The sequence below is a fragment of the Doryrhamphus excisus genome, linkage group LG4 (assembly GCF_037039965.1).
Source record: "Doryrhamphus excisus strain RoL-2023G ecotype Guam linkage group LG4, RoL_Dexc_Guam_v1.1, whole genome shotgun sequence".
Taxonomy (NCBI): Eukaryota; Metazoa; Chordata; class Actinopteri; order Syngnathiformes; family Syngnathidae; genus Doryrhamphus; species Doryrhamphus excisus.
In genome coordinates, this window is record NC_136360.1 from 3,173,292 (window position 1) to 3,197,590 (window position 24,299).

The following is a 24,299-nucleotide window of genomic DNA, read 5'->3' on the forward strand; positions in this document are numbered from 1 at the left end:
GGTCGTGAGGGGTGCTGGAGCCTATCCCAAAAATAAAATTTACAAATATTATTGAAAGATAGTCCTAATACTACAAAAAAAAATTGGAAAAAATGGGAAGACAAAGCAAAGACTGAAGTTCCTATAATACAATTTTTCACCTATTTCTAACATTTATTTAGATATTTTGCACATATTGTTGAAATGTCAAAAGTGGCCCTTGCATCCTTTTGTCCTTCATGTTTTCAAAAGTTTGGACACCCCAGTTTTAACTAATTGAGACTAAAGTACCATAGATGAGTGTGTGCAATACACATCGTGCAACAACAAGTTTTGTTTGTTTGAGATCAACAGCCATTGGGGACACAACAGACGCCGGGTGGCTCTGAAAGGAAAAACGAGGCGACCCTGAAAACAATAGGGCCACTTCCTGGACCCTGGGCGATGCTGTCTATAGTGCTCTCCCTCCCTTACTCTTCCTTTTTCCCAATGTCTTTCAGGATGCTTCAACTGTGTATCTTGAGGTTTGGGACAAGGATGACAAATGATGCCTCATCTGAACGAAGCAGATAGTAAGAACTCATAAGGGAGTCATCATTTCTTTTATTTTCTTTACTCACTGAAAACGTAATGGGATACATACGCATGATACTGCATAAGGAGATGAGGAGCTGTGGTAGAAAATCTACAAGTGTATCCAAATGTTGTGAAAAATGGATACATTTTCTTCATTAAAGATGCTAAAACCAATTAAATGTAAGGCAATTAATGCAAAGCTACCAGCATCTGTGCTTAGTGTTATAGTGAATTAGTGAAATATGCCCGGTGAACACATAAACTAAAAAAAAACCTAAATCAAATTGTTGTAGACAGCCTCTGTGAGGTATGAGGTAATGTCCAAACATTTGTAAACAACTTCAAGATGTTTTGCAGCAGGTGTGGGGGAGAGTGTACGGGGGATTTCCATATTTTCTACCATGGGATGTTGGCTATTTATCTTCTCAAAGAGATGGTAGAGGTCTGAGGCCATGGCCAACTCTGTGAGAAAGATAGGGAAGGTTTGCTTCGTCCTCTAGAAGAAGGAAACGGCAACACGTGTCACACTGTACAGAACAATAGAAAGACACACTTCTTCGAGCTTTATAACACACGAGTCACAATGTGATCTTTAGTAATCCCAGCAAGACTCAAACACATCCATAGTCGTTTGTAGGCAACTTTGTGTAAATCTAAAATCCGACAGCTTCACATTGTTAGCATTTCTTTCAGTTTATGTGTCCATATGTGCTCACCATCTGGAAATATGATAACATGAACACAGCAGTTTCACATCTGCTTCAAATCGGAACATTTTTGAAGGGAGATGCTACAATTGTACATCAAATCTAAAAGCCTTCCATTGGCTGAATGCAATAAGGAATGTTTTTGAAGTCTCCTGTAGAGCAAATTATGACACAGCAAGTCTAAGACTGCAATAAACAAAGATTGTTTATGTGCAGCGACAGAGCTGTAGTGCAGTGGATCGATGCATGTCATGAATCGTGTATGTTTTCAATTTATGAAATCAGTTATTGTATCGTTTCCCACACACATAAGGAAGTGTTTAAGGATGTCAACTAAGATGTGGACCACCAGATGCATGGTGGTTAGCGTGCAGGCCACACAGCTAGGAGAGACGGGTTTGTTTCCCTTTCTCGGCCATCTCTGTGTGGAGTTTGCATGTTCTCCCCGTGCATGCGTGGGTTTTCTCCGGGTACTCCGGTTTCCTCCCACATTCCAAAAACATGCTAGGTTAATTGGTGACTCCAAATTGTCCATAGGTATGAATGTGAGTGTGAATGGTTGTTTGTCTATATGTGCCCTGTGATTGGCTGAGTCGGCCGAAGACAGCTGGGATAGGCTCCAGCATAACACCTGCGACTCTAGTAAGGATTAAGATTAAGATTAAGATATGCCTTTATTCGTCCCTCAGTGGGGAAATTTGTATTGCACAGCAGCAAGAGTTCAGAATCAGTTAAGCAGTACAAAAATACACAATATAGAAAAATAAACAGTTTTTCCCAGAGTTGTATACAATACAGTATGCAGATAATATGAAACGAGATGAGATATATGACACTGAGATCTTACTAGTGAGTTAATATGAGGCATTATGGAAATACTTCACATAGAACTTAGTATATTGCATTTTGATAAGCGGTATAGAAAATGGATGGATGGATGTATCTACGCCTGTATTGGGATCTGTGGCCCATACCTTACCTCAGTGCCCGTGGAAATACAGTGGAACATCATTTTCATTTTTAACCACTCCAAAGGCTCCATGTAAAACCAAATCGTATGAAAACTGAATAAAAAATTCCAACATGATATGATATAATGCAGTTTATCCGCTCCGGACACCACAAAACAAACACACTTTCAATACCAAACACTTACATAACAATACAAATTGCATATGATGAATCTTGCCGAAATCCTGACCAGACTGATCACCACAATAATTTCTGAGTGGGAGTTGAACGCAGTGCTATCAGGTATGAAGCACCAACACATGGGATTCTTTAGTTTGATTAGTTTAGATACACAAACAAACAGTCTAGTCCAGGGGTGGGCAAACTTTTTGACTCGCAGGCCGCATTAATATGACAAAATTTCCGGGGGGGGGGGGGGGGGGGGGGCAGACTATATATTTTACACGTAACAGTCCACCTGGTATTATTGTATCTGTAAAATTGTCATGCAATCTGCTATTATTATTTATTATTTTACATTTATATTTAAATATTTTAAAAATAATAAAATATTATAATAATTACAATAAAATTTAAATAATAATTACTATATTATTATTATGTAAAATATGCAAATATAACAATAATATTATAATATTATTATAATTATTATATAATAATTAGCATTAATATAATAATTATAATAATCTAATAATCTAATAACAATCTAATAATAATAATAATTATTATTATTATATTATTATTATAATATAACAATAACAATAACAATAACAATAATAATAATAACAATAATAACAATAATAATAATAATAATAATAATAATAATAATAATAATAATAATTATTATTATTATTATTATTATTATTATTATTATTATTATTATTATTATTATTATGTGCTTGTGTCCCTTTTTTTAGGAGCACTTTGTAAACAACAGACCATGTCAAAAAACGAAATTGATAAAACCATCAAAAGGTTGGCTCAGGCCATGATGCCAGGTTGTATGTTGAGTTTAAATGAAATACTTTGGAAAGATTGGGCGGGCCGTATTCAAACACTTGGCGGGCCGGATGTGGCCCCCGGGCCGTAGTTTGCCCACCCCTGGTCTAGTCTGAGTAACATTCTCATCTTAGTGTGCCAAATAGATGTCTCTTACAGGATAACACAGTTTTGTGTAAACGGGAGATTTGGTGTTGGGTATGTGATCCAAGATGGCTGAATTAACAAGCAACACTGGAGCAGTCCATCCATATTTTATTAATATTACACCATTTTACATGAACAGAGGCAACATTTTTGTGGAAAACTAAAAACTAACATACTGCAACGGAATATAGTGTGACTGCACTATAGTAGATGATTGTTTTTCCGTTTCTAACAGGTAACTCATTCAACTGTTCTGCTCACTTCATAGCTAAGTTGCATGTCAGGTAAGAATGTGTCAACACATTCTCTGGTTGTATTCCTAATGGAACTCCATGGGCTGCAGAGCTAAAGAAGAAGTGTGTAAGCAAAACACAAACTTGTTTCAGACAGGAGCTGAGACCCTCCGCCCTGTCGTTCTATGACCACCATTACTTCCACGGGCCTTTTTCCTGCCTGTCGGCTGACTCCTGCCCCTGCGCTGCCTCCACTTCCTTCACACAGTATCAGCCTAGAGCAGCAGTCCCCCTTCCGGAGTCTGGCTCAAGTTCTCGGGATACTGTGGTCAAGCAACAATTGCTCATGGCTCTTTTTGCTTTCTTAAGTCCTCACATGTTCTCACACCAATGTTCCAAGTTCCAAGTCCTGCAGATTCAGCTCTAATTAGTCTCAATGCAGATTTAAATGTGCACATAGTCTCTTAACGCGGTGCTCCAACTTCCAAACACGGAAAATATCCCACATTCTTTCCCCAATTTCTTTTTTTTTAATCTATTTTCAGATGGTACAGATATATCTCTGATTATGCATTTTTATGAGGTGTTCCACTGTGCTGAGAGTTGATTTTGATATGTAAAACAAACCAAATGTCTGAAGTTCAAATTCACTTTTAGAAACAGCTGAGTGTTTCTAACCGCAATCACTTTGTAGCTTGTCTGCTGACTGTCTGAAAAAATGTTCTACCACATGATGATCCTCCTGGGGGGAGGCGGGGGGGGGGGGGGGGGGACTCTCAGCCCTATCTCTCCTTGTTACATCCAAAGGTTGACTCGATGCTGTTATGTTTGGGACTTCCATTGTCTGATTCGCAGCCCTAATAATGAGCAGCGTGTCTGTGTAAATGACAGCTACCTGTGGGGTCAGCATGCAGAGATGCAAAATTAACATCCGTCAACATCCTGGCACTATGGAGGGTTTGTTTGGTGTCATACTGGAGGGTCAACCTATTCTGCATCTGCTGATAGACCCAGATCACCCTCATAACCGTAGCGGGAGTCTAGCATCGCTACGGGAGAATGCCTGGGAGATTGGGGTTGGCGAAGGGTCAGTCGATCCAAATTCTGTGTGCTGTTTTCTTTCCAGTATGTGAGCAATGGAAAATAATTGTTGGAAAAATGTATTGCAGTTAAAACACTGTAAATAAGCACGAAGGAGGAAACAGGAAACTTGGACAATGCTAAGGCATACCGCCGGGTAAGGCTTTGTTGGAATGGAGTGATATTTCTGCATGAACACTGTCTGGTTTGGTGATGAGGGCAAGAAAGAAAATGAATTCCCATAAAGCAGTAAAATATTTAACATTATATCATTTGGGGAGGGCGGCACAGCGGTCGAGTGGTTAGTGCAGACCTCACAGCTAGGAGACCAGGGTTCAATTCCACCCTCGGCCATCTCTGTGTGGAGTTTGCATGTTCTCCCCGTGCATGCGTGGGTTTCCTCCCACATTCCAAAAATATGCTAGGTTAATTGTCCATAGGTATGAATGTGAGTGTGAATGGTTGTTTGTCTATATGTGCCCAGTGATTGACTGGCGACCAGTCCAGGGTGTACCCCGCCTCTCGCCCGAAGACAGCTGGAATAGGCTCCAGCACCCCCCGCGACCCTCATGAGGAAAAGCGGTAGACAATGAATGAATGAATGAATGTATCTAAATACAGTTTATCGTGGTTAATTGGTTCCAGACCCAATCGTAATCAGTAAATTTCCATAAGATTCCTTATTCCTAAATTTAATACTTCCATAGTGTCCATTATGACCTGGTTTTTACCTTAATAGTGGCCTCTAAATATGAAATAGCACCCCTATAATCACATTTACACTGATATTACCCAACATAGTTGACATAATGATATAAATAAGACATAATAATAAGACATAATACCGACTTACACATATATATATATTTCCTTGTTGTTTTTAAGGTTTCTGGATACCTGTACTGCCTTAACCACCAAATGTAACAAGCAACGCTGTAAAGAAAGAAACCACCTGTACTTCACCTGCATAAAGGAATACACCCTAGTATACTTTTAGTCTGTAGAAGAACATTTGCAAGTCTTAGCTGTGTCATTCTAAAAACTAATCTGGACACAAATGTGCTCCTGGTATGTAATTAGTGTAAATGAGAAGGAAATGTTCCTGTGAAAATAGCGCTACAGCCTTTTTAGCTTGGAAAGACTGCTTTCAAAACAAGTGGCTTATCAAGTTTTAATGGTTCCTTATCATTTTGGAAATCCGACTTAAGATTGTGCTTGCATAAATGCACAGGCTCGGTCTCAAGCTTTTTTTTTTTTATTATTTCCCTCATACAGGGGTGTTAGAGGGTGTTAGTGACACTCAAACCTATAGCCTCTCAGGGCCCCACAGGATCAGTGCGTGTGGAGCTGGGCCAGCTCACTACACAATGAGGGGAAATGGGAATTTAATACAAACTTTCTCAAAGCCACAGAAGACCTCCCGTCTGAGTTGTTGGTCTCGCTCATAGGCACCCCCGGCTCTGCCATCATCACCTTCCCACACTGAAACCTCAACAACATGTCAGAAACCATTACAAACACTCGGTATCACACTACTGCATGGACACTGTGGGAGGCAATTATTTTAAAAGTCTTTAAGTTGTCCCGCAGTGACTTTTCAAGAATGTTTGAAAAGATTTGCATCATGCAAGATCAATAGCATCGTGTCTAAGAGGTAAAATTCAAGTATTTGTATCCGACAAGTACATAGTACTACTACATACATAGACACACACTGTACTTTTCTTGGCAATGGTTCAAGCCAGGTAATTAAACCCAAATACCAACAAAGGTGCGATGATGTCCATCTAAAAAAAACAGCTGTACGGCTCCACCAGTATGTCAACTGCACAAGAGTATAATATAATGCATATGCAAACACTCTCATGAACTAATGCACCGCTGTTCAGCTCCTGACAGTTTTTACAAAGCCAGAGGTTGCAGCATCTGTGCTGACCTAGCAATTTGTCTTTTCCCTGTAAGCTCCCTCTGGAAAGCAGCATCAATAGAATGCAACACTGTCACATTACTCTTGTTATCAGTTTAAGCTTGGACACACATAAAAAATACTTTTTTGGCAATTAGGAGTTTCTTGAATGAACATTTCTTGACCCCTTGTGCAATGGAACTGGTCCAAACAAGTGTCAGTCTTTGTCATTTCTATCTTTTGATTAATTTTGGAGGATGTCTTTGGAACACATGAAGAAAAATATCTTTTGGGGTGGATGTCTGGGCTGCAAAAAATAAAAAAATAAAAAAATGCATGTGCCAAGATCCTTAGTGGGAAAAGTAAACTCACTGATTTGAAGACATAACCATTTCAATATGGGAGTGCATGGACGTTGTTGTGATTATTACAATTGATAACTTGCCAATACACCAGGTAGCCATGGTAGCATTTTACGGTTAACTTGACATTACCATGTGATTGTGAATGTATGTTAACAGCTCTGCAAATATTAGTTTCCCCTTTGTTTTGTATACTACACTACACAAGTGAATATTCCTTGCAGGCTAAAGAAAACTAAAGTGAACTCCTGACATCGAAAACAGGAAATCTCAGACAATAAGGAGGAGAGTTAACTCATAGCTGATTGGCTGAATCTGCAAGGAAATGTAAAGAAAACATCAAATCAGTCTCACACTTTTTGCCGAGAAAATGAGAAAAGGCATGTGTTTCAAAGTTAGCCGGAGCAGACATTTTAAATCATCGCAGACAAAATAAGAATATAGACACAACAAGCGCATTGTTCGTTATTTCCTCAGAGTTGAGGCAGGGAGGAGCATGGATTTTAGATCAGACCAGCAACTCAGTGAAGTGATAGAACAAAGATGTTGCATTTGGCCAATCATTACCAGCAGATAGGTGTGGGCGAGGCTGCAAATATTGATATCAATCAAATGCCAAGTAAATACAGTTAAAAGCATTAGGAAGACATATTATACTCACGCATTCAAAGATAAAGGCGAATGTATACTCATCACTAAACAAGTTGCAGTATTATGACAGTTAGTGGTTGTGCGTAATGTGTGTGTGTAAGTATTAAGTAAGTATGGAAGTATTATAAGCGAGTTGTAGGCGTATCGGGGGTATGTAGGTGTATGTGTGCCAGTGCTGTCAGGCCTTGCGAGAGACCACAAGTGACTAGCTTTATAAAAATCCCCCCCCCCCCCCCCCCAAAAAAAAGACCAAAGTCACTTACTATATATTAAGTGACATGGCAAACCTAATGCGTGTGCCTGTGAGTTTATACTATGTCTTATTTATGGTAATGGTAATGGTTTTATTTCATTTGAACATGCATCAGATTACAATTGAGTGCATCCCATAATCAGTTCACAGTTCCACATGTCCAAAAGGAGTAGGAAGAAGCAAAGCTTATTAAATCCTACCCCTCCATCTGGTACTTTTACAATCAGTAACTGTTACATTTGTTCACTTCCTGCTTTCCAAATATAGTTTAAGGTTTTTTTTTGTCACGTATCGAAGTACGAGGTGATATGACCATACAGCACATCATGACTGGTTCAAGACTCTTCATCCTTGTATTTAGCAAACATCAACTGCTTGTATTGTTTCTTGAATTCATAATTCATTTATTCACTTATTTTGTCTATTATACTGTGTAATTTAAGTGTAAATGTGACTATAGGGGTGTTGTTTCATGTCTAGAGGGCTCTAATAATGTCAAAAACTGTATTTAGAATCAAAAGTTCTGAATTGAAGTTAATTAAATAGTAGAAAAGGCCTTCCTCAGTATAGCGAGAGTTACTATGTACTATACTCTAAGCAATAAAGCAGAAAACAGAGTGTTATCATTTCAGTTCAAATGTACGAACTGTATGTATACTGTTAGTAAACACACTCACTTCCACCGTACATCCATGAGACAGCTGACCTTACTGATAACTCTTTAAAATGTACATATTTAGCAATAAATCACATTGCAATCTTGTCTTTTTCATGCACTTTTAACTATTTGCTCTGTGCTTTCCCATGTAAAGCGTCTTTTGAGTTTTTGAAAAGTGTTCTATGAATAAAATGTATAATAATAATGATAATAACTATTACACACATTGTAATACATTGTAATACATTGTACACTGTATTACATACAGTGCCATGTAAACACGTGCGTCATAATAAGCGCTGTGGCGCGCCAGCAGCTCGGCTGTCCGTGACGCTCTTCCTTCCTTTCCCACCCAGAGAAAACTCAACCTCACAGTGAGTCAAAATCCGAGCTTGGTTTTCATCTCTACAACACCGCCGTTACCGCCGACATTCGCCAACTTTTACCGGAGATTATTTTTAGTTTCGTTATTGGCACATTTCGCCTCCAAGTTATGCGTAAAAAGGCGCAGCGCTGGTTGTGACGCATGGTCACCGCTTTGGATTTACAAACCCGTTCCTGCAGGTGAACATCCACATTGGGACACTACTTATAAACAATTTTTTTTGTCAATGAGGACTCAAATCAGTATGAAGATTGTGTGGATGTGGGTTTTGTGCATCGTTGATCTGTCAGGTAAGAAAGAACATGAATTTTAATCATTTCAATTTGGCACTTTAAACGGCAACTTTGTCAACAAGAACATCAGATTACATTATATTACTATTATAGCACTAATTTGGATCCATGGCATGGAATTTAGTGTGAACATGTTTGTTTTGGCGATATTTGAACTCTCATGAGGGAAAAGAAGCTCATCCATGTTTCCTGGCATTGTTCTGTGGATTTGGGGCCTGAGTATTGTTGAATAAACTGACTTTATTGGCCCTTTTGGGAAAATGGGAATTGTGTAAATGTAAGCATGTGATTTTTCCCTCACTTTTTTTCTCCCTTCAATGAGCAGGACACTTTCTGTCATGATAGTTCTTGGTATTTCGGAGTTCAACATAGATCTTTCCTCTACACATACAGAATAAAAATAAACCTGGACATTTTTTCAGACAACTACTGTTCATGAATCACAATGATCTTAAAGCTATTCAATTTTAGAGAATATAAAACTATTTGAATGACAACTCCTGTCTTACAGATGCTGTGATTGACTTGACCATGATATCGACAGCAGAGGTCACCAAAGTAAATCACTTCTCCATCTCATGCATCAACGGAGAGCGCACCCCTGCACATGTGGAACTGGACATCAAGAGAGACAACAAAATCCTCATATTCCCCAAAATGCCAAATTTCAGACTCCATAAACCCAGGAATAAAAAAGTGGTGGCCAGAGAGTTCAAGGACTTAGATAACATTGGTATCTTTTACTGTGAATCCACTCAGGAAATTCCTCCACTTGAGACGATCACAATGATTAACAACTTTGGCAGAGGTACATTCACATTTCATATGACCCCCGCTGATGACCCAAACCTGTTATGACATTAAATTTGTCATTTGTTTTTATTCACAGCAAATTTTGTCCCAAATCACTTGACTCTGACTGCTAATAAAGGGGAAACGGTTCACCTCAGCATGCAGCTCCTGAGCTCCCAAAAGAGGGACGTGACCTGGAAGTACAATGGTAAACTAGCTTAACACAAGTGCTGCAGGGAACTTTGTAGTGCATGTCAATAATGATGTACTTTGTGTAGGAAATTACTACTACATGACTCACTGGAATGACATGGTCAATCACACTGCTGTCCTGACGGTGGAGAACGCGGCTTTCGCCAATGAAGGCATCTACAGTGCCAGCTACGTGGGGGACAGTCCCTTGCAGGGGGCCTGGATGAGGCTCATTGTCAGAGGTTTGTTGGCGCCGAGCATACTGTAGAAACACCCGTCATAATGGACTTTGACGCCTCGAGCGCCAGATGTGGAAATACCTTTAATGACAGACAGATGTTATACTGTTACACAAATGAATTGCCTTGATTTGTTACTTTGCCAAGAAAGGGTACCTAAAACGACAAAGATAGATAGTAGCTAACTTTCAGGATTTTTGGAAAAATTATCCCATTGTACGCTTGTGACAGCTGCACAAGTTCGATTCCTCGTTCGGCCATCTCTGTGTGAATTTTGCATGTTCTCCTGCTTCATCTGCTTCAAATCGGAACATTTTTGAAGGGAGATGCTACAATTGTACATCAAATCTAAAAGCCGAACGCAATAAGGCCAACTTATGAGATCATTTTTGTAGAAAACGACGCTGTTGAATGTTTTTGAAGTCTCCTGTAGAGCAAATTATGACACAGCAAGTCTAAGACTGCAATAAACAAGGGTTGTTTATGTGCAGCGACAGAGCTGTAGTGCGGTGGATCGATGCATATCATGAATCGTGTATGTTTTCAATTTATGAAATCAGTTATTGTATCGTTTCCCACACCCATAAGGAAGCGTTTTAGGGTGCCAACTAAGATGGCAGTGGAGTGCGGACCACCAGATGATTATGACTAAACAATCCAATTCAGCATGGTGGTTAGCGTGCAAGCCACATAGTAGCTAGGGGAGACTGGTTTGTTTCCGCTCCCGGCCATGTTTGTGTGGAGTTTGCATGTTCTCCCTGTGCATGTTTTACTCTGGTTTCCTCCCACATTCCAAAAACATGCTAGGTTAATTGGCGACTCCAAATTGTCCATAGGTATGAATGTGAGTGTGAATGGTTGTTTGTCTATATGTGCCCTGTGATTGGCTGGCAACCAGTCCAGGGTGTAGCTGTAATAGGCTCCAGCATGCCCATGACCCTCGTGAGGGTAAGCGGTAGAAAATGAATGAATGTACGTTTGTGATTGGTATTATTATAATTTGGATTTTTAAAATTTTGATCTTCTATGTGAGTCGTTCACATTACCAAATAAAATTTGGAAGGAGTTGGGCAAGAATTTAGCTATAGCAGTTTATGGGACACACTATGCTGTCAGCGTGTGGGTGAGGAGAGAGAACCACGAGTTGTAGGAAGTTGACGTTAGCTGCTTCATTGTAGGAGTTTACTTGTACTTAATGTTGTATGGTCATTATATCCTATGTTTTGAGATACAGTCTCAAACCTGCTTCCCGTTTGTAGCAGCATATCCCTGTGGAGAGCTGATTTTGTGGTCATTCAGTGAGCATTGAAATCACTACAGGTTACATCTTGTGATGGGACTCCATGTGCATTACTTCAGTATTCTTAAGAGACTTGAGTAATCGCAACACCTCCTCCACCCTCCATCTGTTGTGCTTAAGGATTTTACATGGTATTTATTGCTTTTTCTGCAATTACTCAATTCCTCTGTGGATTGTATGTCATGATTTGATTCAGTGGACATATAAATAGGCTTAAAAAGTGGTCAAAATACTATCCACTGGTTTACGTTCGCAACTACGATGCAGTTAGACAAAATAAATCACCAAAGAGGAGGAACTCTTGAATGTTTTTTATGCAACTATTGTTTAACTATTGTGCAACAAATGTTTAACAACATTCTTTCTGTAGACTGTCCCGATAAGAAATGGGGTCCTTACTGTGACAAGGACTGCCCAGAGTGTCTGAACGGTGGAGTTTGTCACGATGCGGATGGAGACTGTATCTGCCCTCCTGGATTTATGGGAACACGCTGTGAGACTGGTTGGTACTCCGACGTCTTCATGAATGTGGTTGCACAGATGGTGACTGTTCTGAACACCTCTCAGCACCTCAAAAATATGCAACTCTTATACAATGATATTCATCTTTGTATACTTTTGTCCTTCTCTGATGGTTTGTAGCCTGCAGAGAAGGAATGTTTGGCCGAAACTGCCAAGAGTCATGCAGCGCCGAGCTGAACTGCAAGGGTCTTCGTTTCTGCCTACCTGATCCTTACGGTTGCTCCTGTGCTAGCGGCTGGGTTGGGAGCCGTTGTGAGAAGGGTACGGCTAATCATCACTTTTTCCCAGTCTGTGTATAATGTAACAATATGTTAAAGTTAGCTGCAAACATTTCTGTGTTTTTGTTGCCAGCCTGCCATAATGACATGTATGGACCCGACTGCAGACTGAGCTGTAGATGTCAGAATGGAGGAGTGTGCAATCGCTTTAGTGGATGTCAGTGTCCCACAGGGTGGAGAGGACAGAACTGTGAGAAACCTGGTAAGTTCTGTGTTGGCTTCTATCTCAAAAAGGAATAGAATATGTAGAGCCAACGCCCAAAGCACACTGTTATGAGAAAGACAATTCATCTGGAGTTCCTCCAGCGTTTGAGTTTTATGGGGTATTATCTCAGCTAATCCTTGCAAATAAACCATATTTGCATATTAACCATATCATTGTTAAAAAAAAATCTTTCCTTGTAATCAAACCCCTTACCTCTCCCTAGACCGAGCTCCTGAGATCTTGGACTTGGACAGTAATTTAGAGTGGAATCTCAACTCTAGCCCAAAGATCTTCTGTTCAGCCACAGGCAATCCTCTACCCAGCCATGACAGCATTGAGCTCCGGAAGTTGGACAGCACCGTGCTCAAAGTAAGAAGATAACATTTGAAATAAACCAAGGCCAATATGAAAGTTGAAGTACGCCAATTGAATCATGTCTGTGTAACCATTCACATCACATAGGAAGGAACCAAGTCTCAATGTAGTTGCCAAGATAATATAGCAGAAAAGCATTCAATAATATAAGAACCACTGTGGTATCTGAACATGGTGCACAATTAGAAAAAAACGTTGTAGGAAATAATATGCCTCAAAATTTGCACAAAAACTCCACGACCCTACAGCAGTATTCAACACTTTTTTGGTTTTATGGCGGGTTATTTTAATAAAAATAAAAAAGCCTAATCCAATACTCAGATAGACAGGAATGCTTTGACAGGAAAAAAGGAGACAGACAGAATTACACACTTAATGAAAAGGGATTCAAGGATTCCTTGGCCAGAATCTGTCCATAGTGTCCCAATTCTAAGATAACCATTATCCATTCTTTGCAGAGACTGAATCATCAACACATGGATGTTTTGTTTGGGCACTTGACTAGTTTGCTTGGCACACATTTTGGCTGTGCAATAACAGACAGTATACCAAAACCGATATATTTTTACATTTATAGTACATACAGATAAGATGTTAAGGTTCTGCTGAACACTGCATTCACATTCCTGGAACATAAGTGCCATTACTTCCTGTGACAAATATATTTTGTGTCTTCTCCATTCATACATTTTACTCTCAGGCATCACACACTGTCATGGATTCCAATAAAAGCATAGCCATGTTTGTGATCCCTCGTCTGAGTGCCCAACAAGGAGGATTATGGGAGTGCAGGGTGTCGACCAACGGAGGCCAGGACTCCCGGAAATTCAATCTTACCATTAAAGGTCTGTGTGAAAGACTTTGGAATAACGGACATCAAGGAAAAGAGGGACAGTGACATCACAGGTTTTATGTTGTTTGTGTTCAGAACCACCGGTGCCAACCACTGCTCCCATACTGCTGGAAAAGAGAAGTAAGCAGCTACTTGTGATGCCCATGGATTGTCACAGAGGAGACGGGCCCATTGTCTCTACCAGGCTTCTCTACAAGCCTGTTGAGAATGCCGATTCATGGTCCTCCATCATCGGTAAAGATATCATACGTAGATTACGTGGTGTAATCATTCCTTACCTACTTTATTATAGTCTACAGTGACAAGGAACCCATCACGTTGATGAACCTGGAGCCTTCAACACAGTACCATGTTCGGGTTCAACTGACACGTCCTGGTGAGGGAGGAGAAGGGGCCCCAGGACCAGAGGCTATCATGGAAACTGATTATCCTGGTAAGACTCACAGACAAATAAATCTGCTGCTTGACATAATTATATCTTGTATGGTTACGCTTTAATGCTTAATTCATGTTTTAATGATCAAATGAAAAATCCATCCGTAGTAAACACAAGAGTTGTTGCACTGAGGGAGAGCATGTGTGTATGTGTGTGTTTTCCCAAAAATTATGAAATGATTGCATGTAAATTTATAGCCTGTAAAGCCATTTAAATAAGTCGTGGGGTAAATCATTGGGGGTGAGGGTGGGGGGGGGGAGAGAGGAAGGCATTTTATTCAATGATAGTGCAGACTTGACAACATGTAGAGTTTGGAGTTAAAAAAAAATACACATAATTTCTGTACCCTCGGTCTGGAAGGTACTGTATTGTGGAACAAACATAGTTTTCTAGTCTTGCTTGGAGACCCCCCCTGTGTTAAATTCACTTGACTTGATATTATTTGGAAAGACATGAACATGAACCAAAGCCTCATAGCCTTTACACCATCCATGAAGTCCATATGTGCAGGCTCTTGGTGATGGAGGCAAGGAAAAGCTCGGAAAGAAACATCAGAACTCGGTGTGGGGCGGTGGTGAGTCTAGTTGGGTTGAGCAACAGAGATAGAAAGAGAAAATGGTACTATGATGATGATGGTGGTCATGAAATATTGGAACCAATGTCCCCAAAGGTGCCTCCTTAATTCTCCATTCTGTGGGGCCTTGCTGTTTAGTTCTTCTGGGAGAAAGTTGTATTTGAGTAGACGATTTTACGTGGATAGTGACATAATTAGCTGAAATTCACAATGAGCTCTCGGCCCATTCTGTGTTCTCTGTCGCCACAGAGCCCACATTTCGACCAGAGATTGACATCAGCTTGGTGGAAGGTCGCAATGTCACTGTGCGATGGCGACTTCCCAACAACAGCGGCATTAATACCGACACAGCCAGTGGTTTTTTAGTGCAGCTCTTTGGTCCGCCACCGCGCAGTGAGAAACTCCTGGAAGCGACCACAATGTTAAATGTTCTATCGAAAAAGTTCTACAACTTGGAATACCAGCAAGACTACACAGTGGTGGTGCGCCTCGTCAACGGTGGCAGCCAGGGGCCTCCCTCCACGCCTTACCACGTCCGCATCAACAGCCAGGGTAACTAGAAACTCAACTTTTGGTTGGACAAGACACGTGCGTGAAGTTCATCAAAAGGATAGAGGCTCCTACAAAATAAACAGAATAGAAGAGCTCATTAGATTTATGGAGTGACTGGTGCTTGCTGGTTGCGTGGTGACTCTCTCTCCCTGCACACAAACCTTGTGTGAGTGCAGGGCAAGTTCATTCATTGAATATCATTTGTGTTTAGTCAGAATGAGCCATGAAAGCTTTGTACTGAAGTGCTAGATTTATTTCAAGTGCAAAATATGCTTAATAATCCCCATGTGTTCTTCTCTCAGGTCCATCACCCCCACGCAATGTCCAGACGCTGCCCTTGTCTGTGTCAGCCATCCAAGTGAGGTGGCAGCCCCCCGAGGATGTGAACGGGGGCGTTATGAAATATGTAATTGAGTACCAGCCGGTCAGCCAGGGGAGCCCGCACCTTTGGGTGGACACAGATGATGGAAACAAGACGGCTAAAGATGTTACAGCGCTCAACAGCAGCACACTCTATCAGTTTAGAGTGAGAGCTTTCTCCAAGGTGCCAGGAGAGTGGAGCAAGTTTGTTCAGGAAATGACACAAGGTGAAGGTAAGATTTTTTAAATCCACCGACCACCATGAGGTCCTTTCGATGTAGTAATCACTCACCACTTAGCACTTTGAGAAATGGTTTTTCTGAGCATAAGCGAAGGAAGATGGAAATAAACAAAATCTCTGTCTTACTTATGACAGACTGTAGTCTACTCTATTTGACAGGCCCACACACACACGTGTTCCAGAAAGATTTACTCATGATAATATGACATCCCGCTTGTTTTTCTCCCCATCTCCATCTTCTTCTCCTTTGCCAAAAAAAAAGGCTTGCAGAGTTTGACCCCGACCACCCAAGGTGTTGCTCGGAGGCCTGCCGGGGACAACTATCAGCTGCTGGTGGCCGTGGTTGGATCGGTGACGGTCACCTGTGTGACCATCCTGCTGGCACTGCTCGCTTTCTTCTTCATCCGCAAAACCGTACTAAGCCGGCGACGCACATTCACCTACCAGTCTGGATCGGTAAGGGACTGATAATGAAAAAAAATAATAAATAAGTACTTTACTGATATGTGTGTTGACAAAACTTCAAACAGTTCAAACAGCTAAAATAATACATAAGGCTAAAAATAACCAATTACCTAAAAATGTCATCTAATACTTCTCTACAAGAGAGGAGAAATATGATCTCAGGGAAGAACTGCATTTGAAACACTTATATGCTAGGACTACATTAAAAAGCCATAGCATTTCAGTATGTGGAATCAAACTATGGAATGGATTGAGTAAGACCCTCAAACAATGCACAACGATGAGCCAATTCAAGAAACAATACAAGCAGTTGATGTTTGCTAAATACAAGGATGAAGAGTCTTGAACCAGTCATGATGTGTTATATATATCACTATATTGACCATTACCCATTATGTCATTGGATGGTCATATCAACTCGTACTCTAGTACGTGACAAAAATAAATAAATAAGTAAAAAATAAAAAAAAGTTTAATTTTTTTTAATATTTCAAAATATTTCAAAATATTTCAAAATATTTCAAAATATTTCAAAATATTTTTAAATATTTCTAAATATTTTTAAATATTTCTAAATATAAAAAAAACTGAAACTATATTATGAAAGCAGGAAGTGAACAAATGTAACAGTTACTGATTGTAAAAGTACCAGATGGAGGGGTAGGATTTAATAAGCTTTGCTTCTTCCTACTCCTTTTGGACATGTGGAACTGTGAACTGATTATGTGATGCACTCAATTGTAATCTGATGCATGTTCAAATGAAATAAAACCATTACCATTACCATAACATCTACAGGGTGAGGAGACAATTCTGCAGTTTAACTCTGGAACTCTGACCCTGACACGAAGGCCTAAGCCCACCCCGGAGCCTCTTACTTACCCAATCCTGGAATGGGAAGACATTAAATTTGAGGATGTCATCGGAGAGGGCAACTTTGGACAGGTGTGCCATTTATCTTTTTTTTAACCTTTACCCATGCGGTTAAACATCTAAGCACAGAATGCTCTTACTACCAGGTGATTAAAGCCATGATCAAGAAGGATGGAAACAAGATGAGCGCAGCCATAAAAATGCTGAAAGGTGATCTCCGCATAAACATTACATATAAATCAGTATTGCAAGCAGATGAAGTATGGTCCCTGTGTTGATGTGAAAAGTTCATTTCATCATCCCTTTTAACAACACAGTGTCTGCCTCTTGCAGAGTTTGCCTCAGAGAATGACCACCGAGACTTTGCAGGGGAACTGGAGGTGCTGTGTAAACTCGGCCAGCATCCCAACATCATCAACCTGATTGGTGCCTGTGAGAACAGAGGTGAGGGACTGACACCTAGTGGTTCATTTTTTTTAACATGCTTTGAAATGAATGAGGAAAATGATGGAAGTATTGTTTATAATGCAGCACATGATATGATATGCGTATGAGGTATTGAATATCTTCCAAAAACACCAGTTTTGAAAGTTTTATTTCACACCAGAATGGTTCCAATCTAAATAATCTTTGGTGTCTTGGATCATTACATCATTACTTTTCAAACAGACCTCTGATAAGAAACTGTTTATTGAAACTTATAAGGTTTCCTTGACCCTCTTCCGTTTTCATGCACGGACAAATTGCTTCTCAAATAAAAGCCCTCTCTTCCTCAGGTTACCTATACATAGCCATAGAATATGCTCCCTATGGCAACCTTCTGGACTTTTTGAGGAAAAGTCGCGTCTTGGAGACAGACCCTGCCTTTGCCAAGGAACACGGCACCGCCTCCACGCTCACCTCACAACAGTTGCTGCAGTTTGCTGTTGACGTGGCGACTGGGATGCATTACCTTAGCGACAAACAGGTGAGACGGTTTATGGACGTTTGTCAACATGAACTTTTAAGGTAGGGTGTCCAAACGTGTTCCACCAGTGGTCACATACTGAAATATGCATGCTAAAAAGTTGATGTATGTCAAGAAAAAATGCATAATATTAGTATTGTTGCTTTTTTGCCCCATTTATGCGGTAATTATGCATTTTCCAAATATTTATATTTCCTTATTAAATAATCTTTCTAAATATTCGTTTTGTATTAGTGTCATAATATTATGACATTTTACCTATTTAATTTTCCCAATTTACCTAATAAGTGGCATAGCGGATGGATGGACTTTAATTAAATAAATTATATATTTTTTATTCTTTTTTTGAAGTATTGCTTTTTTTCGTTTGTCAAGTAGTTCAAGTTTCTTGTAAATATTTTTCTCTCAATTATGACTTTAATTCCATCATATTTTGACTTCATTCTTGTAAGGTTGGAACTTTTCACACAACCAATTTTCCCCATTTTTTAAAATAATATTAATTTTTTATTGATGCATTTTTCTTTAATATTTCAACTTTTTCAACAGCTATGGAAATTATGTCATTTTTGTCATTATATTGCATTATTCTCATAAAATTATGACTTTTACTTATTAGATTACAATGTTTTTCTCTTAATATTTTGACTTGATTCTTGTAAAATTACTGTTATTTGTTATATGTTAAACTATATTCTATATATAATCTAGCCAATTAAAAAAAAAACCCACCAAGGGCCAGAAATGGTCCCCGAGCTGCACTTTGGACACCTCTGTATTAAAATGTTAATTGTTTGTGTTTGATGTGCTCATAAGAACTGCCAATAACTTAACAAAAAAATCAAGTGGACGCTTAAAGTGGACCTCTTGCATCTCGCTAAGTGGCAGCAGAAATGTGCTATTTATGCCAGTCATCAGAAAAATAAAGTAATAAATAATTGATACAGAAATGTAAAAATAAGTCCCATTACCTTAAAGCATTTTCATAAAACATAGAAACGTGTGCTCATAATTAATTGATCGCATAAGCAGTGTTCCCATTAATAACGCCTCTCTTTCTGTCCTTTATTTATTTGAAATCAGTTCATTCACAGAGATTTGGCTGCCAGGAATGTTCTTGTCGGCGACAATCTGGTGGCAAAGATAGCAGACTTTGGTCTTTCCCGTGGTGAGGAGGTTTATGTTAAGAAGACCATGGTGAGTGCTGAGTTCATACTGATGTTGTTTTTTAATATTAGCATATTTATAATGATTCAGCTGCAGATGATGAGTGATATTGGGGGTTTGTGTCCAGTAATCTTATGAATTATTATTCCCAACATTGCAACATTGTTACTGACAGTGGAATGGAGTATGCATTGATATCTATAGCAATGATGTGGATGTTACTTCAGTTGCCATCGCTCACTGATAATGCACAGGAAGCTAAATAGCTAGTCGACAATAGCTGTGGTGGTTTGCTCTTAGGAAAACACATGCAAGTCACAAGCCCAGCCTAACTAATCTCACGAAACATCTCTCAACCGGCTAATGTACGGCTAATTTATAACAATGTTATAATCTTGAGACTAGGGATGTCATATATTGGCTTTTTTGGCGAAAACCGATATTCTGATATTGTCCAACTCTCAATTTCCGATACTGTACTGATAATGTATCTTATACACTGGAAATTACAGTATCTTACATATTTAAGTCCCCCCCCCAAAAAATAACACAATATTTACTTTCTGTGGTAACTCATTACAATTATGAAGGAGTAATTATGTGACTAATTGAGGTACTTTGGGGGGAAAATAAGGAGAAGCAAGTAATTTACCCAACACTGTTTATTAATAACGACAATACTTGTTTAATATTGGACCTCCCTGAGCTGAGCTCCATTGTCAACAATGAACTTGGCAGAAGGTCTAACATCATGTGTTGCTTCCAGGGTAGGTTGCCTGTTCGCTGGATGGCCATCGAGTCTCTGAACTACAGTGTATACACAACCAAAAGTGATGTGTGAGTAACATCTTCGGTGCTCTTTTAAAGTATAACAGAAGATGAAAAATGAAATATGTTGTTTTTGTGACAGATTAGTTTTTTCTAGCAAAGGTTACCATATTACATTCACTTGGCAGGTTCCTACATACGTAAATCCTGGCCTGAGAAGTCAAAGCAAAAAGCACTCCTGAAGTATCTTGTATGCTCATTACCAAAAATTTTTTTCAAATGAGTTACAGTACTTAAGCCCCCCCTCCCCCAGTGAGCTTTCAACTCTGCCCACCACACAAAAACGGCTGCCAAGACAAAACAACAAATCATCCTCCTGCCACCGGTGGCGTGATAGTAGCGTGTTGTGGTGCTGATAAGCCAAACCAGGAAGTCTCGGGTACAACTTAGCAGACAAACCGATACGTTGGTACGTCAACTGAAGCCTATTTATATCGAATGGAGGAAAAACAAGATGAAGGACTGTTTGTGAGACATGTCAAAGACACAGCATGAACAAAAATTGGATTAATAATTAATGATAAATATCATATTTACAATACTGTAGTACTTTAATCCTGTAAAGCCCAAAATATATGTTTTCTTAAAAAATTTTAATTCTTAAAATTATCTTCACTAATTTTCTTCATTCACATAATATGATATATTTTTCCCCAAACTTATTTTGGTATATTTAATGTATTTTTTCTTTCATATTTATACTCTGTGATTCTAAATCATTTTTCATAATAACAATAATTTCATAATTTTAAGAGTTTATTCTGGTAAAATTGAGACATTTTCTTGTTAGACTTTTTCTATATTTTCAATATTTTGACTTTATTTTTGTAAAATTACAGCTGTTTTTTTCATTTCTAATGTTTTCTAGTGTTTTTTTTTTTTCGTAAATTTTCTTCTTCAAATCATGATTCAGTTCCCATACTATTTTGACTTTATTCTCTTTATTCTTTATTTTTTACTTTTTTCACATCACTCACTTTTTACACAAACAAATTTTACCAAAATGTGTCCACTTTATTTTTTTGTATTTTTTTTTAATTTGCCATAATATTCTGGCTGTTTGAAAAAAAATACCGTTGTTTTTCTGAAATATTTCAAGTTTATGCTGCTAAAATGACATTATTTATTTTTTATATTATGAGTTTAATCCTGTAAAATATCCCTTTTTTTCTTAAAATTTGACATGTATCGAGAAATGGAAATGTATTTTTTCAATTTTTGCAGTTGTTTTTTTATTTTTTTCATTAGTAGTTAAACTTCCTTCTTATTACGATAATAATATTATGAGAATTATAACTTTTTTAAATTACAACTCTATTTGTTCTCATACTAATATGACTTTTCAAAAACATTTTAATGGAACCTGTACTGTAAAGCAAGTTAAAAAGATAATAATATAGCTAATAAAATGTGTTCTTAGGTGGTCTTTTGGAATTCTCCTGTGGGAAATTGTAAGCTTAGGTAAGTAAACCGCCTTATATCCATCCAGTTTTTCTGCTATAGACGCCATCTAACAGCCTAAGACTTTTCTCAATGTTATTGTCTTTCGTGGGTCAGGTGGCACGCCATACTGTGGAATGACGTGCGCTGAGCTTTATGAAAAATTGCCACAAGGCTACAGGATGGAGAAGCCCAAAAACTGTGACGATGAAGTGTAAGCTGCCTTTTATACCACATTATTCCTTCAACTATCCCGAGCAAACTTGATCTCTTTCTATGCAGTTACGAGCTCATGAGACAGTGCTGGAGGGATCGACCCTATGAAAGACCCCCTTTCTCCCAAATCTCAGTGCAGCTCAATCGGATGCAGGAGGCCAGGAAGGTAATGTCGCTGTTTCATCATGAACACCAATTTTAACTTCATGTTGATAAATACTTAACCATTTTCCAGGCCTACGTAAACATGGCCCTCTTCGAGAACTTTACCTACGCTGGAATAGATGCTACTGCAGAGGAGGCCTGACTACCAGCCCCCCCAGGCCCTGGCATGCCACGAAACCTCAAGAAGAAACCCAAAAGGTTGTCTCCACGTTACTGCCACCTCCCTTCTGCTCAACGCAGAGACAGGAGGCCCAGACGCTCCTTCAAAACCACTCAGTTATAGACAGAGGACTGTGAAAGGACACTATGGGATGTATCTGAAGGATTAGCAGATCGCTTTGGAGGGCAACGGCATCATACCATCTTTGTGTCGGTTGACGTTACAGAGGTTACACTTTTGTCAAAAGAAAATGGCAAATCTGGAGTATCGTGGCATGCTGAAACACCGCAGGGTCTGTGGGGTGTTGGACTTAATTATCGACTGTCCGTTCTTCCATCTTTGAACGGACATAACGTGAATCTCACATTTAGTGGTGGAAACACATGAAATGTAGCACTTATGCCTCCTTTTTTTTTTAAAATTACCATCTGTGTATTATCACTGCCATGTCAACTACTGTAAATAGTTTTGATCTCTTATAGCCTGAATGTAATGACGCTAATAGTACAGAAGCACTGACACTATGGGTAGACTTTTACCCACGCTGTAAAAACGGAAATCTTACAAGAAAATTAGGTTAAATGTGAAAGCTTGCACTGCCTCACAGTTTGCATGTTCTTGCATGCTAGAGTGGGTTTTTATCCTAAAAAAAATACTCTAAATTAATTAATAAGTGTGAATGTGAGTTCTTCGTCTGTACGGCATCCACAAGTCTTTCTCAGCGCCGGTGTTGTACAAGAGAACCTATCATTATTATTTTGTATCTTCTTTGAGTGATGTCGCATTTTAAACCTTTGTTTTGCTGATTATTGTGAAGTTTTTAAAACTATTTGTATATGTACCACTAATAATCTGACAAACAAAGTAGGTATGATGTTATTACACATGTTAAACACCTCCTACAAAAGGGATCGTATCTTGAGACCCAATGACTGAATAGCTGTAATACTAATTTCAATACCAGTTTTATATGAATATCCTTCACTGGGACTGTTCAATATGTTTTTATTTACTGTTTTTTTAGTAAATGTTTTTGTACTGTACATAAACTACTTAGAGTCTTGTCTTCTTTTTTAGCTTTTTATACTGTCTGGGGTGGGGGGTGCAAACTTCCACAGAGGGCGAGACATGTAGATATATGTTAAGAAGTTATACATATTTCAAGAAAGCTTTGCGATATCGGTGAAAAAGTGTATTATTAGTATGAACTTTGGTATTTGCTTTTTTTCTTTTTTTTTGCCGTTGTTCTTGTCACGAGGGGGTGCATGTATGTTCGGGTTTGGATCCCAGAAAAGTCAAATGCACAGCGACAAGGGAGGCAAAAGTCAAAAATGGGAACTAAAAACTACCCGAGAGTCAGACAGGCTACTGGATGAGCAAAAGGTGGCTAATGAGCAAACCAAAAGGGCTACGTCCAGACCGAAGCTGGGAGAATGCATTTTTTTCTTTGATATTTCAGCTCTATGCCACTAAAATGACAATTTTTCCTCATAATATTGTAAAGTTTTTTGTTAGAGTAGGACTTTTTTCTCGTACTATTTGGACTTTATTGTAGTAAAATGTCATTTGTATTTTGTTTTTTTTTTAAACAAAATTTCCCAACTATTTCAACTTTTTTTTGGTAAATGTTATTGTTTTATTTTTATTTATCTATTTATTGTTTTATTATATTTTTTATTATTTTTATTGTTCTCGTAATTATGATTTTAGTCCCATTTTTACATATTTTCAAAATATTAAAATATATCTTTATGCTTCTAAATTATTGCCTTCATAATTTTTGCCACTTTTCTTATTAGATTACAACTTCCATTCTGAATATTTTGACTTTATAATTGCAAAATTACATGATTTGGCTGTTTTTTATTTTGTTTTCTTGTTAAATCTTGTCAAATCAT

General features: G+C 38.7%; 1 protein-coding gene across 2 annotated transcripts; it reads left to right on the forward strand.

Moving 5' to 3' along the window:
- The first annotated feature begins 8,891 nt into the window (after positions 1-8,891).
- tie1 (tyrosine kinase with immunoglobulin-like and EGF-like domains 1) lies at positions 8,892-23,466 on the forward strand. 2 transcript variants are annotated; one of them, XM_058073989.2, is made up of 24 exons: positions 8,892-9,198; positions 9,713-10,009; positions 10,091-10,201; positions 10,272-10,427; positions 12,095-12,226; positions 12,367-12,507; positions 12,598-12,726; positions 12,953-13,098; positions 13,805-13,949; positions 14,033-14,191; positions 14,250-14,390; positions 15,217-15,519; positions 15,822-16,112; positions 16,383-16,576; positions 17,384-17,530; positions 17,605-17,668; positions 17,792-17,902; positions 18,235-18,425; positions 19,509-19,622; positions 20,359-20,429; positions 21,841-21,881; positions 21,978-22,074; positions 22,143-22,242; positions 22,312-23,466. In XM_058073989.2, the coding sequence occupies exons 1-24, from the start codon at positions 9,135-9,137 to the stop codon at positions 22,381-22,383; spliced, it is 3,417 nt and encodes a 1,138-aa protein (XP_057929972.2). In that variant the 5' UTR covers positions 8,892-9,134; the 3' UTR covers positions 22,384-23,466. The 2 variants fall into 2 exon arrangements, with proteins under 2 accessions (XP_057929972.2, XP_057929973.2); XM_058073990.2 differs by lacking the exon at positions 15,217-15,519.
- The last annotated feature ends 833 nt before the right edge of the window (positions 23,467-24,299 follow it).

What these genes read in the sequence shown, in the direction of transcription:
- tie1 (XM_058073989.2), top strand. Translation starts at nt 9,135, where the DNA reads ATGAGGACTCAAATCAGTATGAAGATTGTGTGGATGTGGGTTTTGTGC. An exon ending in CATGGAAACTGATTATCCTG is followed by an intron (nt 14,391 to 15,216) that starts GTAAGACTCACA and finishes CTGTCGCCACAG; the next exon opens with AGCCCACATTTCGACCAGAG. An exon ending in ATTACCTTAGCGACAAACAG is followed by an intron (nt 18,426 to 19,508) that starts GTGAGACGGTTT and finishes ATTTGAAATCAG; the next exon opens with TTCATTCACAGAGATTTGGC.